Source organism: Ornithodoros turicata, unplaced genomic scaffold, assembly GCF_037126465.1.
Source record: "Ornithodoros turicata isolate Travis unplaced genomic scaffold, ASM3712646v1 ctg00000829.1, whole genome shotgun sequence".
Classification (NCBI taxonomy): Eukaryota; Metazoa; Arthropoda; class Arachnida; order Ixodida; family Argasidae; genus Ornithodoros; species Ornithodoros turicata.
Genome location: NW_026999402.1, coordinates 829,931 through 845,961, shown reverse-complemented (window position 1 = coordinate 845,961; position 16,031 = coordinate 829,931). Strand labels below are relative to the sequence as shown.

At 46.9% G+C, this 16,031-nt stretch overlaps 1 protein-coding gene across 1 annotated transcript in view; it reads left to right on the top strand.

The window, feature by feature from the left end:
• The window catches only part of LOC135375132 (dynamin-like), a 67,094-nt gene extending 61,672 nt beyond the window's left edge, over nucleotides 1-5,422 (top strand). The window contains exon 18 of the mRNA XM_064607852.1: nucleotides 5,073-5,422. Coding sequence (XP_064463922.1) covers nucleotides 5,073-5,145 — 73 coding nt within the window. The 3' untranslated portion in view covers nucleotides 5,146-5,422. The remainder of the gene's footprint in view (nucleotides 1-5,072) is intronic.
• Nucleotides 5,423-16,031: the final 10,609 nt, after the last annotated feature.

Below are 16,031 nucleotides of genomic sequence, written 5' to 3'. Positions count from 1 at the left end.
GGTAATTGCCCCTGGAGGCAACAGAACAAATCAAACTGAACAGACAGAACAGATCATAAAAGAAGGCTCTCAGACTCACCTGCAGACCAAGCTTGGGACTGTGCATCCAGTTAATCAAAATGCTCACTACATTATGGTCGTGTTGAATGACAAGAGTATGCTTGGGGACATCAGCATTGGCACCATTATTAACCGAACGTTAAATGAAATTGCTGTACTGTACGGAAGACCTGTCCTAGTTCAGATGTATGACTGGTCCTGCAAACTACCGTTGGAATGGACGATGGTTAAGGTGCGATACCAACGACGGAGGATAGTGGCAATCGTACTGTAGACGAAAGCAGATTGAGTTTTTACACTATGTCTGCTTGAGCACACTGTGTGCTCAAGAGAGAGATGCCTGCCGAGTATGTCACAACCCTACCCCAAGTTTGAGTTGCCTCGATGGCCTCCTATCTCTGGGTCCACCATAACTCTCAAGTTGAGAGAGACAACAGTTATTCATCAGAAATTCTCTCTCTCCCGTCATGAGATCACAAGTCTTGGTTGGCTTCTGAATGAATCGGAGCTTGTCCTCGAGAGCCCTGCAGCACATGCAGACAAATCACCTCACTAGTAAGCATATACCCTCTTTCCTTATCACATTCTGCATATTGATTTCGACAACAACATGGGAGGTTGCAACATGGCAGATACCCTCTGAAGAACTCCACAGCCCTGACACACTAATTCACACCATCCTAGAATTTTACCATGACAGTCTGGATCGTGTGGTCCCTGTGGAAACAACGTGAGACCCGGTATATGAGGAATTACATTGCTTCTTGTACCTATCTGCCAGGTTCACAGGACGAAGTACTGCCTGACTCACATTGCCATGTTTCTGCCACCTCGTTTCAAGCATATCCATCAGGACCATCCATGTGATCTTGAAAGACCTCAAAAGAAGAGGGATGCTGGACACAGATCCTGATCACTACCAGCCAGTGGACAAGCATGCTAACCCCATGACCCCGGGGGGGAAAGTGCTGCTAGCATTACGACATTTCTGGCACAAACAACGTTCAAATACTGCCGGACATGGGATGAGGCCCCATCCCACCACCCCGCAGCACATAACGTGGCTGAGAGAGCCAACTGTATGGAACCGTGAAATGGCCACAACGGGTGTGCAGCGTATTGATTGATATTGATCGCTGAAGAGGACAAAGGAGAGAGAAAGGGTATGAAATGAGCAGTTTCAATTCAGAGATTTGCCTGAGCAAGCAAACCTGAGTTTCGTCACTTGCAGTCTCTTGGAACGCTACACATTTCTATACATACAGGTTTTCTTTTTGCTTGAACTGGTTAAGGCTTAATTGTGCACTGGGATGACAGCACATTCCATGGAGAGCAGTGTGATCAAAAGAATTTTTTTTTTTTTTTTAAGGAGGGATAGTTGGACGGGACAATTTGGTCCGTAAGGTTTACGAAGGGAAATCATGTTGTACTACAGCGGATGTCAGATCGGGGACATGTGTTTGATGTGTGCATGAACTTCACGCGACATGACCTTTCTTGGGTATATTTTCCTAAGGCGAGGTTGTGGGAACAGAAGAGTGACTCCCTCAAGCAAATTGACTACATTTTCAAATACCAGACAAGCGTGAGAGAAACAATGGGATTCTGAATTCTCACCCATAAGGCTCTCTTCCCGGTGTCTTTGCGTTACTTTCCTGCTTTCATTGCATACGGCTCATAGTTTGCACAGCTGTCTTTCTCTAAACTAAGTGGCATAAGTAGTACTTTGTGTAACATGTCCTTTTCATTGGCTCTGCCATGGTTCTATTTATTTATCGCAGCATGTCCACGTTGTTGCTATAGCTCTTCAGACAGTTTGTTTTTCCTTTATTTGTTACACCTTGCATTCACAACGTGGTGCTGGACATTAACCTGCTCTGTCACATTGCATAACCACTATGCTTAACCAGTACATAATGTTTGATGTGTGTAGATGTTGTCCAACTCTGAGCTGCACGCAGCAAGTGAAATCTTCCCTGAGCTGCTTCAGTTCCTCAGTCACTTGCACATTGCTAGTCCTTCCTTCCTTATGTGCCATACTGGGGAGTTAGTACACGTGAACTTGTCAATACATGATCCAGCATCTGGAGCCCATTAGACACCCCAACGTCCCTTTTACCAGTGTTGTGAAGCTGCATGAAATAGGAAGGCCAAGCGTTCCCTAGTATGCATAGTAGTGATGGGCGATAGTCATCCAAACACTATCGATAGTACTATCGATAGTTGAGACGACTACTCATTTAACTATCGATAATTTTGCTCAAAGCTATCGATAGTTTGAACTATCGATAGTAAGTTGGACACAGTCTAAACCCACTTGCAGCAAAAATGTAGAAGTGCTGTAGAATGTAGACTGCTCCAAGATGTATTATCATCTAATCAAATGCCTTTATTTATAGTTGCACTGTATTGATATTTTTAGATAGTTTCGGACCGTTAGCATGAAAAAACCGATTACATAAAACAGAGGAACTGTTCCGAAAAACAGACGGGAGCCTCTGTTCTGCTTAAACCAACAAAGCAGAAAAGGAGATGTCATGGATTGCTGTGCGCTACGCGTATGGCTAACATTAATCAGAGCAGTAGCGTACGCTGTCAGACTATCATTACTTTATGTTACTGTCATGGTAATACGGGTTTGTGACAATTAACGACCACTAATTCCTCCTCAGAAGGGCCCCCATTACAGCATTGTATATGTATAATACTCCGATATTTCATATTTCATTAACTTGATAATTTATTTCCCATGATCATATTTCTTTCTTTCTTTTTCTTTTTTCCCCGCGAGAGGTAACAACCAATCAAGAGCGAAACTCGACAGTCGAACTGCATGCGAAAAACGAGAATTCAGAAGGTTTTGTTTCCGATGAAAATATGTTCCTTTTTTAAATTGCGTGTGACTAAACTGTCGATAGTTTGCATGAGCGAAGCGTAGTGAACAAAGTATTGAGAGTTTGCAGGAGCTAGACGCGAATCCAGGAAGTTTGGTTTTCAAAAGAAACCTTCTCAAATTTTAAATTTGGATCTAACAAACTATTGATAGCTTGCAGGAGCGAAAATCGAATTCAGAAGGTCTCGTTTTGAAAGACAGATGCTAACATTTTAAATTTGCAGTGAGCGAACTATTAAAAGTTTGCAGGGGCGAAACGCGAATTCAGAATGTTTCTCTTTCAAAAGAAACATGCTGAAATTATAAACCTAGAGTGAATAAACTATAGATACTTTGCAGGAGCGAAACGCGAATTCAGAAAGTTTAGTTTTCAAAAGAAACCTGCTCAAATTTTTAATTTGGAGTGAAGAAACTGTTGATTGTTCGCAGGAGCAACACTTAAATTTAATTTCGGATCGGGTAAACAATTGATAGTTTGCAGGAGCGAAACACGAATTCAGATGATATCGTATTCAAAACAAACATGCTAAAATTTAAATTTTTAGTGAACAAACTATTGGTAATGGTGAAAGATGGAAGTCACTGAAAAGGTTAGCCAGCTGTAGGACTCTAACTCACATCTTGTGGATTAGCGGTCCAGGGCACAGCGATTCGTATAGCCCTGGACCGGTAATCCAGAAGATGTGGGTTCGAGTCCTACAGCTGGCTAACCTTTTTAGTGACTTCCATCTTTCATCGTTAATTTTTTAGGCAATTTGAGGCTTTCTATGTTGTTCCACCCTCAGAACATGAGTTCTCTCATGATAAACTGTTGGTAGTTTGCAGCAGCGAAACGTAAATTTCGCAGAATGTTTAGTTTTCAAAAGAAGCAAGCTAAAATGTTAAATTCGGAGTGAATATTTTGGAGTGAATTGGTAAATACATAAAACTCGAACTCAATAAACTATTGATAGTGTGCTGGAGCGAAACGCGAATTGAGAAGATGTGCTGGATTGGCTTGGCTCAAGCGACGTGAAGCTCGGTGAAGTCCAGTCACGACACTATCGATAGTCCGGAAAACTATCGCGATACTATCGAAATTCCGGTTCACTCGATAGTTGGACAGTCGATAGTCCAAAACTATCGATAGTATCGAATGTTTCGATAGTATCGCCCATCACTAATGCATAGTCTGCTTCTGCCATTGAATGCTGACACCCATGTTTGAACTTTGTCAAGATTGAACCGTGGAGAGGCTGCAGTACATGTAGCGCATATTAGTTGTATACTCATGTCGTAGGGGCAGGCTGTGTTGATTCATTGAAAGCAACGGCCGTTGAACATGAGTGTAGCGCCATTCAGCTTACAATGTGTCAACCTGCTGAGTGTTCAAAGGGATGCTTCAGTTGTGCTGCAATGTTATACAGATTTGTATATGAGTGATTGAATGTATGTCAGATAATCTTTCCCGTTTATATTACGTCGTGGCAGTTATGTGCACGGGCATGGGCTGCATCTTTAGTGCCATTTTATCTGTCACGTTACTTCAAGCCCTAATGCCTTAAGATGTGGCAGTCAGTGTTGGAGGACATGTACTCGAGGTGACGCACCACACGCAGGTGTACATGAAGCGGAATATGGTTCCTTTTATTTTTTTTTTCTTGTAAGAGGTGGATTCAAAACAATAGCACTTGTTTTCTAACCAGCTGTTGTGGAACAGTATTCCTAAAGATGTCAGCAGAGCCGTCACGAGGTGAGTTTGCGCCCGAAGCAGGGCTAATCTTGACCCTCCCTCACTGCCGTCAGAAGCCGTGTAAACAAAGAAAAAAAAACGCCCACTTACACTGTCGAGACCGTAAATTCAAATCCTTTTCTTTCCTACTTTATACTGTGAAACCAACCTGTCAGGGCTTGCGCCTGGGCGCCTGCCCCCCTCTCTCACCCCCGTCGCTACGGCTCTGCTCTTCAGTGACTCGCTTACTTGACTACAGGGGTATCTTTTCTGGTGGCTGTAATGTGTTAGCGTACCTCACATTTACATCGTGTGCAAGTTGTGTTTCCCCCCATGTCATCTCTTGGCTGCCCGTTTCAAATTTAACTTGGCTCGCGTGTCTCTCCTTGTGCACATGCACACGTGCAGGCGACCTGTGCCCTCTGTTCCACCACGAATCCCCGACAGGCCCCAGGTGTCCTCGGGTCAGTGGCCGTACTGAGCGGCGCCGCCGCCCTGGTGGGAGTTTTGGCAGGGAAGGTGACGGCCACCACATTGAGCATTCCAAGGACCTCGTTGCACTGCCCGTGTGCCCTCGTCGCCCAGACTCGAGTTCCGCCGGAACGTGTTACGGACCAAACGACGGGCAAGGCAGGGGTGGCCCTCTAGTCTCGGACAGATGCAATGCCTTGGTTCATCCTCTCCACACATGTAATTTTGTAATTATCACCGAGATTATGATGATGACTGTTATCATTAATATGAATGATTTTGCTTTCCTGTTGTTTGTTCCTGGTAGGCGAATATTTTGTAATATCACCTTTCACGCGTTGTTATACTGTTGAGTTACTCTGCCCCCTCCCGGAGCTTGCTGGACGCACATTAGCATCATTCGAGAGCGATTGTTCTCACAACGGAAGGCCGACGTCTTGCCGGTTTTGATTGTTTTTTGATGTTTTGACTGTGATGTGCGAGATTGTGTAAAGGGCCGTTCGTGCGATGAACTCCGAAGCTATTACATTTTTGTCCTTTTCTTTTTTTTTTAAATGACATTTATTCGTGAGGTCCCTGGGCCGTTGTAGGGCTGTAAGTTATACGTTATACGTGGATATTCATAATTTGCTAGGAAACGTTTCGTGAAGCCTCTTCTCTGCACAATGGCAGTTCGTCGTTTAACAGGTACGCGGCCGCTGGCACTCGGTGCTGTGAAAAAAGGCGTCGAGAGGGCGCTCGGGTCCTTTGCGGTTTAAAGGATCGGTTTCGATTTTAGGATCGGTTTAATTTATTTTGGAGAGCGCCGTTATTCTTCGGGGAGCATATGTTTCACGTTACCGAACGTGGAAAGCCCATCGGTCGAGCCGTACTTTGCACTGTCATCGGTGGCTACGTCCAAAAGGGAGAGGGACGCGGAAGGGTACTGGAGTGAGATGGGCGAAAACAATGCAGACTTATCCCGGAACGTGCGTCCATTCTTCTGGTTTCTCTTGCCGTGGTTATAGCACTCGAGAGGTCTCCCCCCAAGTAGGTAACGTGGGAGCTCTTTCTCCTCCCCCAGTGTAGTGGGCGTCTCAAGCCTTTGGACTTTGCTTGCCACCACTCTCTTTCAGCCATTTGGGGGTGCAGAATGTCATTACTCGTATAGACGCAGCTTTCTCTGTACTGCTATAGGTGGCCAGCTTTGTCTGATATGCCAGATCACTGTACAGAGCAGGGAAAATAAATAAAATAAGGACCTGTGTACCATAAAGAGGCAGACTGAGAAAGAGAGAGAGAGTATGCCTGTTATCCATATGCAGGTGATGTACATTTAAAGATATAAATTAAAGTTGCAGTATTGATGTTGAAATGGTGTGGTTGTGTTCTGTACTGTGTTTAAAGGTGTTGCGACACTTTCTCTGATGTGTTGAAGCATAATATACAGGGTGTCCCAGAAAACGTGTCATTGAATTATAATAAAAAACTACGCCACCTAGAATCACGCGGTCAACAGCATTTGTTCTTATTAGGTTTTTGCCACCTCCTAATGTGAATATCACGTACTCCAAGTTTAATTATGTAAATATTTACGAACTGAACTCGGAAATTTGCCAAGTAAAGGTCACTTTTTTACCCCATCAATATGAAGAGCGTGCCGAGTTCACTCAAATTCATGATAATTCAAAGTGATATTCACGAGCTATCCCATCGGAAAAAATAGCCGAATATTATGCTTTTCGGAGCACCGAACCATAGCGCGCGATGACTTTTTGAGCGCAATCGCTCTAAGTGCGACGAAAGGAGGTTCCGAAGCCAGCCCACAGAGTGATAGTAGAAAAAGTAACAGTTCCTAAAATTGGGAGAGGGAAAGCATTATCCCCGCGAAAGTCGGACGTGATAAGCCGTTCCTGTTTTTTCTCTTTCTGCGATGTCGGGGAGGGCTAGGTTTCGAACCTCCTTTCGTCGGAATGACAAAGATTGCGCTGAAAAATTCATCGTGCGCTATTCTGTGCGACCTCCGTAGAGCATGATGTTCGGCTATTTTTTCCGATGGGATAGCTCCTGAATATCCCCGTCAATTATCATTAATTTGACTAAATTAGGCACGCTCTTCACATTGGTGGGGTAAAAAAGTGACCTTTACTAGGCAAATTTCCGACTTAAGCTCGCAAAAATTTACTTAAACTTACCTTACACGACAGTCACACGAGGAGGTGGCAAAAGCCCAGTAAGAACAAATGCCATTGACCGCATGACTCTAGATGGTGTAGTTTTTTAATTATAATTCAATGACACGTTTTCTGGGACACCCTGTATATGCATCGTACTCATTATGAGAACACCGTGGAAAAAAAGAATTTTTCCTCTCGCTAGAAGGGTTCGGAAAATAGGCGCAGCCACAAAACAACCACCCACGGTGTGAGACGACTCACGGACCCCCCTCCCCCATTTGGCTTGGCAGACGCGGGTCTTCCCTCGCTGCTCCTGTGTGACGTCACCGATGTCGCTTCTTCGAGGCCGTTTTTCTCCGTACCTGCTCACGTCATGGACCTGAAAACTTGAATATGGGATAATGTCGGGTGATAGAATAGTTTTTCTTATTTATCTGGGAAAGCTGGAAACCAACTGTCACGACACCTTTAATATATTGTCTATGATATTGGTTAACTTCGCGGTCTAAAATTTCGCGTTCGCAAAGAAGAGCGCACTGAAGATGCGGGGAGAGGAGGAAGTGTTCCCGCCTCTTGCTTTACCTTTCTTTCCTCTTGATGAGAGCTTTGACCTTGATGCTGGGGACAACCGTCTTATCACAAAGAAGACCAGCTCCGGTGGCGCAGCGGTAACTTGGAGACTGGGAGGTCCGCGGTTCGAATCCGCGGGCCGGCTGTGCCGTCTGGGGTTTTCCTGGGTTTCCCTCAGATGTGTAATAGCCGTATGCCGGCACAGTTCCCCTGAAGTCGGCCCATGGACGCAGCTATCCTCCCCCCGAGCGGATTCCGCTCGGTCTTCCACTTCACCCTTTCCTCTCCTCCTCTCCACCACCTTTCCCTCCCGAGAAACATGCCGCCTAATCAGGCAGGCAGACCTCTCGCGTTCCTCCCAACGACACTCCTCCTCCTCCTCGTCATCACAAAGAAGGCAAAAAAGAAAAAAATATGAAGGCAGGGACACTTCCTCCTCTAGACGCACATTTCGAGCGCGCTTCTTTGCGAAAAGTAAGCAGGCGGGGCTAAAGCGTAATTTTTACTGTTTTTTTTTTTTACTATTTCTGTCGCGATACTGTGCATAGCTTTTGTTGGGTCTGCGCTTATCCGTGGAGGATTTCATATTTCTGTTAAAAAAAGAGAGGTTCCCTTGGCTATTTTCAAAGTTCAATAGACGAAAATAAATTTCCCGCAATAAAAAATTGTCCAAAGCCTTCCTAAATGACGGCAAAAGTTTCCAGAAGGTCGCTGCCGAAAGTCCCACAATCCTCCGGCGAGTACGTCGACAGAATTTTTTATCACTCTAGGTGAAACACCCTGTATATTGACAGTTGGGCGCTTCCGTGAAGATGGCTCCCAACGAAGACCGATCACAAAAGGAAAAATAACGTCGACAAAATTCCGGGCCGACGTGTGCTTTCGACCTAAAACTCGTTGGGCCGTCCTTGCGAAAGAAGAAGAAGAAAAAAAAAAAGGTTGGGCCAAGCTGACATTGTAGCAGACCGACCTATAAGGCATCGGGCCAACACAGGGCCAGTGTAGAACCAAGTCTTGGCAATAGCCGGCCCTTAGTCGGCTTGGTGGCGGCCCACCGATTAACAGCAACGATGAGCCAACTATGCCCAAGCAACGAGTAAAGGTTGCGCCAAGCTTGGCAGTAGCTAGGCTGGCCTACCTGGCTGTGGTTGGTGCATTATCAGCCAACAAGCTTGTTTCTTGATACGGATCTGTACCCTGGCCAATGCATTGGCTAGTCTGCATTGTGCCAAGTTAAGCCAAGCAGTCCTGTGGCGTCGTCTCTGCCGGCGGAATGTCGAACGTCGTGTCTTTCCCCCCAGTGAACATGGTGACGCTTTTCGGACTGGCACGTTGCGTGGGAAAATAGCCAGAGAAGATTGGAAGAAGAATGCGGAAAGAGTGAAAGCGCATTGTACTCATTACCAGACCTCAAACGCCCACGTAATATTGAAACCAATTATCTCCCCACAAAAACATGTCAGTCGCCAGCAGGTGGGTTCATAGCGCTGTTTTCCACTCAAAGATGGCGGACGCAAGAGCTGGGCATGCGCATATACGTTGTCGGAAATGGTCCATTGTCTGGCGGCGGACGGGTAACGATTTATCATTGTTTGTTGCTCGTATTTCTCACAACGGACGGTGAGCACGGCGCTTTAAAGTACAAAAATTTCTCACAATGGACAACGTGCGGCTCGTAGGCGGTTCAGAAAATCCTTCACGGGCTCGTTTTCTTCCTGTCGAGTCGAGAATAGCTTGGCCCTTTCGAACTCCTCTTCGGGGCGAAGTGTTCGTCCAGTGTCTTCGAATGGAACGTCTGTGACGTCCCTCGACTGGACGAGATGATACAACCGTTTCAAAACGGCCGCAAGTTGCACGGCTAACGTTACCTGTGCAACTTGCAAGGCGGCTCTGAATCATACGAGGGGTGTTCAAGTCAAACCGTGACTTTTCATTTTTCGCAAAAGTAAAATGAACTTACAAGCGAGAAATTAATTTTATTTTTCAACGTAATCTCCAGCTGCACTAATGCACTTGTCCCAGCGTTTCACGAGGGCTTGGATGCCAGCAGCATAGAAATCGTTACCGGCCCGTAGCAGCCATGATCGGACCGCATTCTTGACCTCGTCGTCGCCGCTGAAGTGGCGGCCCCCAAGGTACGCCTTCAGTGGCCCGAAGAGATGGAAATCGCTGGGGGCGAGGTCTGGACTGTAAGGGGGATGTGGCAGCAACTCCCAGCCAAGTTTCTGTAAGGTGCGTGCCGTGAGATGCGCGGTATGCGGACGTGCATTGTCCTGTAGTAGGTGGACTCCTTGGTGATGAGGCCCGGCCGCTTTTGCTTCAGCGCCTTATGCACATCCCTGAGAACCTGGCAGTAATATGCACTATTGATGGTACCACTGGGCAGAAAATCAACATGAAGAACGCCAGCCTTGGTGCAGCCGAAATGGTGCACCCACGTTTCATTGCACGTGATGGTCCGATCAAGGAACGGCTGTCCTTCAGTGTCGAAACGGTACCTTAGCTCTTGGGAGATTTGCAGTCTTCTCTGCCGGTCAAACACGGAGAGCTGCTTCGGGACCCAACGGGCACTAACTTTCCGAAACTGGAGGTGTTCATGAATGATAGTGTTCAACGTTCCCACAGAAAGGTCCGTCTTTCGAGCCAGTTCGAGACATGTTATCCGTCGGTCCTTGAGGATCAGGCGCTCCACAAGTTGGATGTTCTCAGGTACTCCGACACTGGGCTCTGAGCCGCCCCGGCCGGGATCGTCCGGCACTGATGTACGGCCGTCTCGGAACCGTTTGCGCCACTCAAACGTTTTGCTGCGGCTAAGCGTATCGTGGCGATACTGATCCTGAAGTCTTCTGTGAATTTCAGATGACTTTACGCCTTCATTCACGAGAAACTTCATGACAATTCGTTGTTCTATGTGCGCGCTCACGTCGTTGTCGGCGATGTTGCCCAGCACGTGTCTCCTGTTTTGCACAAACTTAAAAACCACCACGTGGTGAACGCGGAGGCCTGTCGCGTGTGAAAATGACGAAAAAGCACGGTAGCGCGAGCCATTTGTACACTCAGGAGACAGAAAGTCCCGGTTTGACTTGGACACCCCTCGTACAATGAAGCTTCCACTCGTCCCTTTCTAGATAGAAAATTCCAGTCTTGGGAGAACGAAGTACCGTAGCACGCTGGCCGTGCTGGTCCTGCTGATCCCCGGCATTTGAACCGGTAGCCATTCTCAGGCTCTGCAGAAGAAGAATCGCTCGTCGCCAATTTGCAGTAGTCTGCCTAGACCCACAGAGAACATTCACACAGAACATATTCCTTTGTTATTATAATTATTATTATTCTACCAATCAAAAGATGGCCGTGAGTCACCAAGGGAGATTGGCCAGGAAAAGGAAGGGCGTAATTACGTTTGTGTGGTAGTGATGAGATGTAAGGCCAGGTGGGAACAGAGGAGCAATAAGCGTTCAGTTGTTTCATGCTGGCCACAATGGGAGCAAACAGGGGACAAAGAGCGTCCAGCACGGTGAAGGTAAAAATTGAACGGTAGCGCCAGGCATCGAGCTCGCGTCACTCAGACTTCTGTCTGCCTGGAGCTGCAGATGTTAGGGTTCCACGAAAAGGAAAGATGTCCATAGGGTGGTCGTGGAAGGGCAACTCGAGACAGGCTTGTGAGTCGTCTACACCTGGCAACAGAAGTACGCCCAAGAACTGGGAGCAGAGGAAATATCTCCCATGGTAGGGACATTTTAGCGAGGGTGTCAGCGGTTTCGTTAAAAGCGAGTCCACGGTGGCCAGGAATCCACGTGATTATTACATCGCAAATGTGATGCGGGGCAAAATGCACCGAAATGGGCAACAATGACACCGAGGACGGCAGCGAACCTGAGGGCGACGCCAAAGCTGAAATGACGGGTAGGGAGTCCGACAGCAAGAGAATCCTTTCGAAGGCTAGAGGAACCTTCCTCCTGAGGGCAAGGGCCACAGCTAAAAACTCGCTGTCAAAGGGAGGGGTAAACTCTGGGAGCCGAACCGGAAACTGAAAACCAAGAGATAAACTGATGTTCTGAGGCTGGAACAAAGGCTGAAAACCAAGTTGAGTGAAAAACAGCCAGCTCCAGCGCGCTCCTCAGAGACCGACGCGTCCGTTTGCAACGATCAAGTACTGCGCATAGCGGTTTAAGTGGTCCGTCAATGTCCTCTGTAGGGTGATCGGTGGAAGGCATCCGCGTGAAATATTTCAACGATATGAACCGAGGGGTCATCTCGGCGAGGACCAAGTACGCACTCACCCGCCAAAGAGATCCTCAATGGCGCGAGGAGTTGTTCGGCGAAAAGCAGCTGCGGTGCATTCCTATACGGTGCCAACGGCGTACTAGCCAAAGCCGACAGTCTCTCATCGACTCGTTATTCCCCAACGCAATCGGATGTTGACTTTGCGAAAGGTAACAACAGACAGTAAGTAACCGAAACCTTTCTTTGAGTGAAGGCAGACGGGCCTCAGAGAGAAGCGCGTCGTTTGCCGTATATCTTGGAAGACCTATAAGCAGAGTCGCAGGGACCGTCTCTCTACGAGGTATAGCTTGCTTACGCGCGAGTCAGGTAGAGAGGAAAACAGAACAGAGCCGAACTGTAATGCAGGCCGGATGTACAGTTTATAAATACAGATATAGCAGAGTAGCCCTGCGCATACCAATGCGAGGGCTACAACATCAATGAAATACGCTGAGAGCCTTCGATACCTTGACGCTCAAGTAGTCAATGTGATGGGACCTGCACAGAGCGTCATCGTACCATACACCCAGGTACTTTAGCTGGCGCACCTGACGGACAGACTTAGATCGATAGAGACGGCCGCAGCTGGCGGGAAGACGAGAATAGCCGACTTAGCCACGTTGAGAGATAGATGGACAGAATCCAACCACGTAGACAAAGTGTTCATACGGGCCTGCAGCTTCGCGTACAACTCTGGCAACGATGGTGCCGAAGCGAAGAACGCAATGTCGTCGGCATACGTTATGATGAGAACCTCAGGGTCCGAAGGGAGAGAGCTCATGAGAATGTTAAAGAGGATGGAAGACAAAACCGAGCCTTGTGGGGCGCTTCCACTCTGGGAGTACGCTGATGAGATAAATCGGCCATCTGAACAGAAAAAGGTACGACCCGAGAGAAAGTCCACAACCCAAGCAAGCAGATACGGAGGAGTGGCGGTGTCTAGAAGCCTCTGCAGTAGCACAGCATGTATGACACTGGGCACTGAGAATGTCACAGGATTCTACGCGGGGAAAGAAGTCTCCGACTAATAATGCGCTCAACAGTCTTGTAAAGCACAGATGTCAAAGCAATAGGCCTAATATTGTTCACCGTAAAGCCATTGGAAGGGACTTCCTTAACAATGACAATACGCGCCCCATTCCTGGCAGAGGGAATCCATACATATTGAAGGGACGTATCCACAAGATCCAATAAACCCGATCGGTGTTTGGCCCACAGATATTTCACTGTGGCAGCAGAAATTCCATCGGGTCTAGGGGCTGTTCCAGGCAAGGCCTGCACCACAAGTTCCAACTCATCGGCAGAGACGACGTGATATCCCACATATGAAGAAGAAGGAAGAGCTGAACCGAGGGGTACAGCGTTGAAAAAGCGCAAAGGTAAACCCTTGGCAATTTCTCCAAGGCGCGCCTTAGAATCCGTGTCCGACAGGATAGTGAGGTCTGAGGAGATGGCAGATGAAGAGCAGCGGAGCAAAGCAATATGCCTATGAAGCGCTTTTCTACGATTCGGTGTTGCGTCCCGAGTAAAAGTCACGCTTTGCCGCCGCAACGAACCGCTTGAAGAGAGCTTTACAAACCTGGTAGTTCTTCCAGTTCACATAACAGGTATTGCCAAGTACTTGTTTCCATGCAGCCTTGCGGTGCCTATACGCTTTTGCGCAGTCGTCGTTCCACTAAGGCCCACAAGGCGATGCAGTGTGTTTCGTAACGCAGGAGGAGGACTGCTGGAGGGAGGCGCCACGACTGAGCGACGGACTACTGGGCGACGGAGTATAGTGTGTGAGATGCCCAGTCTACCGAAGAAAAGTTGTCACATTGGGCCAATAGAGCTTCCAGCTTCTGACCCTGCAGTCGGCGGTTATTGAGGATCCGAAAGGAGGCGTTACGTGAGGCAGAGCAAGGAACCACAAAGTATATGGGAAGATGGTCACTATTGGTAGAGGAATCAATGGTCTTCCATGAAGACATCTTGGACTGGGAAGAACACAAAGAAAGATCAATGGTCAACCAATCAATGCCTGAGTGACGTCTGCCCGACGTCTGACATAATGCCTCAGTGACAGCAGAGTCAATCGAGCAATCTGATAAGAACCCTCGCGTTTATATAGTAAGCGTTAATGAACGAAAGGGCGCCAATCGGCAAGGACAAATGGACCCTGAGGACTTCGCAGTCCGGCGCCGTATGTGTGAAGAAAACAGAAGAAGGTACCAACGCAGTAGAAACAAGAGTCAACAGACCACCACTCTTACCAGCTGGCCTGTCTAAACGGTAAGAATGAAAACCACGAAAAGAGAAAGAACGGTCAGGGGTTAGCCACGTTTCCTGGAGAAGAATCACATCGGGAGAATGAGAAGAAACTAAAGCGGTAAAATCAGGAAGGGAGGAGGCCAAAACGGAGTAACAGTTCCACTGAATGACTTTAACACTATTCATCACAGAGTATGGAGCCTGCTACAGCATGAAACCGTGCCACAGTTTGCCATCGTCGACGGCATCCTTATTCCTCACAGAGGGAACAAAAAATTGATCAGGACTAGCTTTACGCTCGTTAATTACCTCGTTCCACACGCTACGAGTAGGAGCTCTGAATAGAGCTCAGAACGTCATCATGACGTTGGTAGACACACCGAAACCAAAACAGATCGGAAGCCCTGTTGGAAATTCCTACTTGACTCCATATGGTATTATGACACCAGGTCCTACATGATGAAGGAACCTACATATAAATAGGATCCTGTTTAATTGTGGGTCCTACATGCAAATGCGATCCTACATATAAACAGGATCCTATTTGGTTGTGGGACCTACATGCAAATGCGATCCTACATATAAACAGGATCCTATTTGATTGTGGGACCTACGTTGGGTCCTACATGCAAATAGGTCCAAGTCTCTCGTGGTGATCCTGTATAATTTGTGCACCCTATTGTGCTGTGTATACTAGGAAATAACAAATCATGCAGCTTCTGTTTTTTTATTTTTTATTGATATCGTTCATCATCCCTCTGACATGACTGTTGAACAATCACACTCTTGCCTGATGTACAGCGTCTTCAACACCTTTACAGATCATGCTAGATGATAGCTCTAAGATACATTTCTTGTAGGCATCTGAAACAATAAAGTGAGTTAGGAAGCTAGATTTAACAAGGGATAATACATTATGTGTCACATAAAATATGCCAAACTCTTGCACAGGTTAACCAGACTCCCCACATATGCTGTTACTTGAGGTCCAAAGACAATGGTTTTGTTTGTTAGCAGTTAGATCAATTAACTATGACAACTGGGGCTACAGCAAGGGTGTCAGTAAGGCATTACCTGAACAGGGTGAAAACAATGCACGTTGAGTTATAATATCCGCAATTATTTACATTCTGTACATATTCCTTCCACACTCGGGGAAAATATGCATGACCCAAGCTGAGTTATTATGAATTAATAACCAAAAAAGGAAGATCTGTATCTTTAGAGCACCGATACCCTGTAGCAGGGCCGCTGAAGCATCACACATGATATCAACCTGATGTTAAGTGATGATACAGGTTAACCAACAGGGTAAGAGCACAAGATTACAGATGGAGGATAAGGAAATAGGTAACAATAGGGTAATAATCGCACTGAGCGGATAAAGTTATAGGAACCCACACGCTAGGAAGAATACAACGCAAAAGGTGCACGAAACATGCACACAACTAACCTTCAATTCACGAAATCCAACAGCTTTCGGTCTTCCAAGGTACACACACAGAAACAAGTCCAGATACCACTAGTAAGGCATGAAATACAGTCACAGCACTGCGGGGCACCAAAACCACCAAAACTACGACGAAAGACGCTTCCCGAACGAGAGCTCTCTGGACATGCGTCCGAACGCTTCTAAGATTTCCCTTCCAAATGAGCT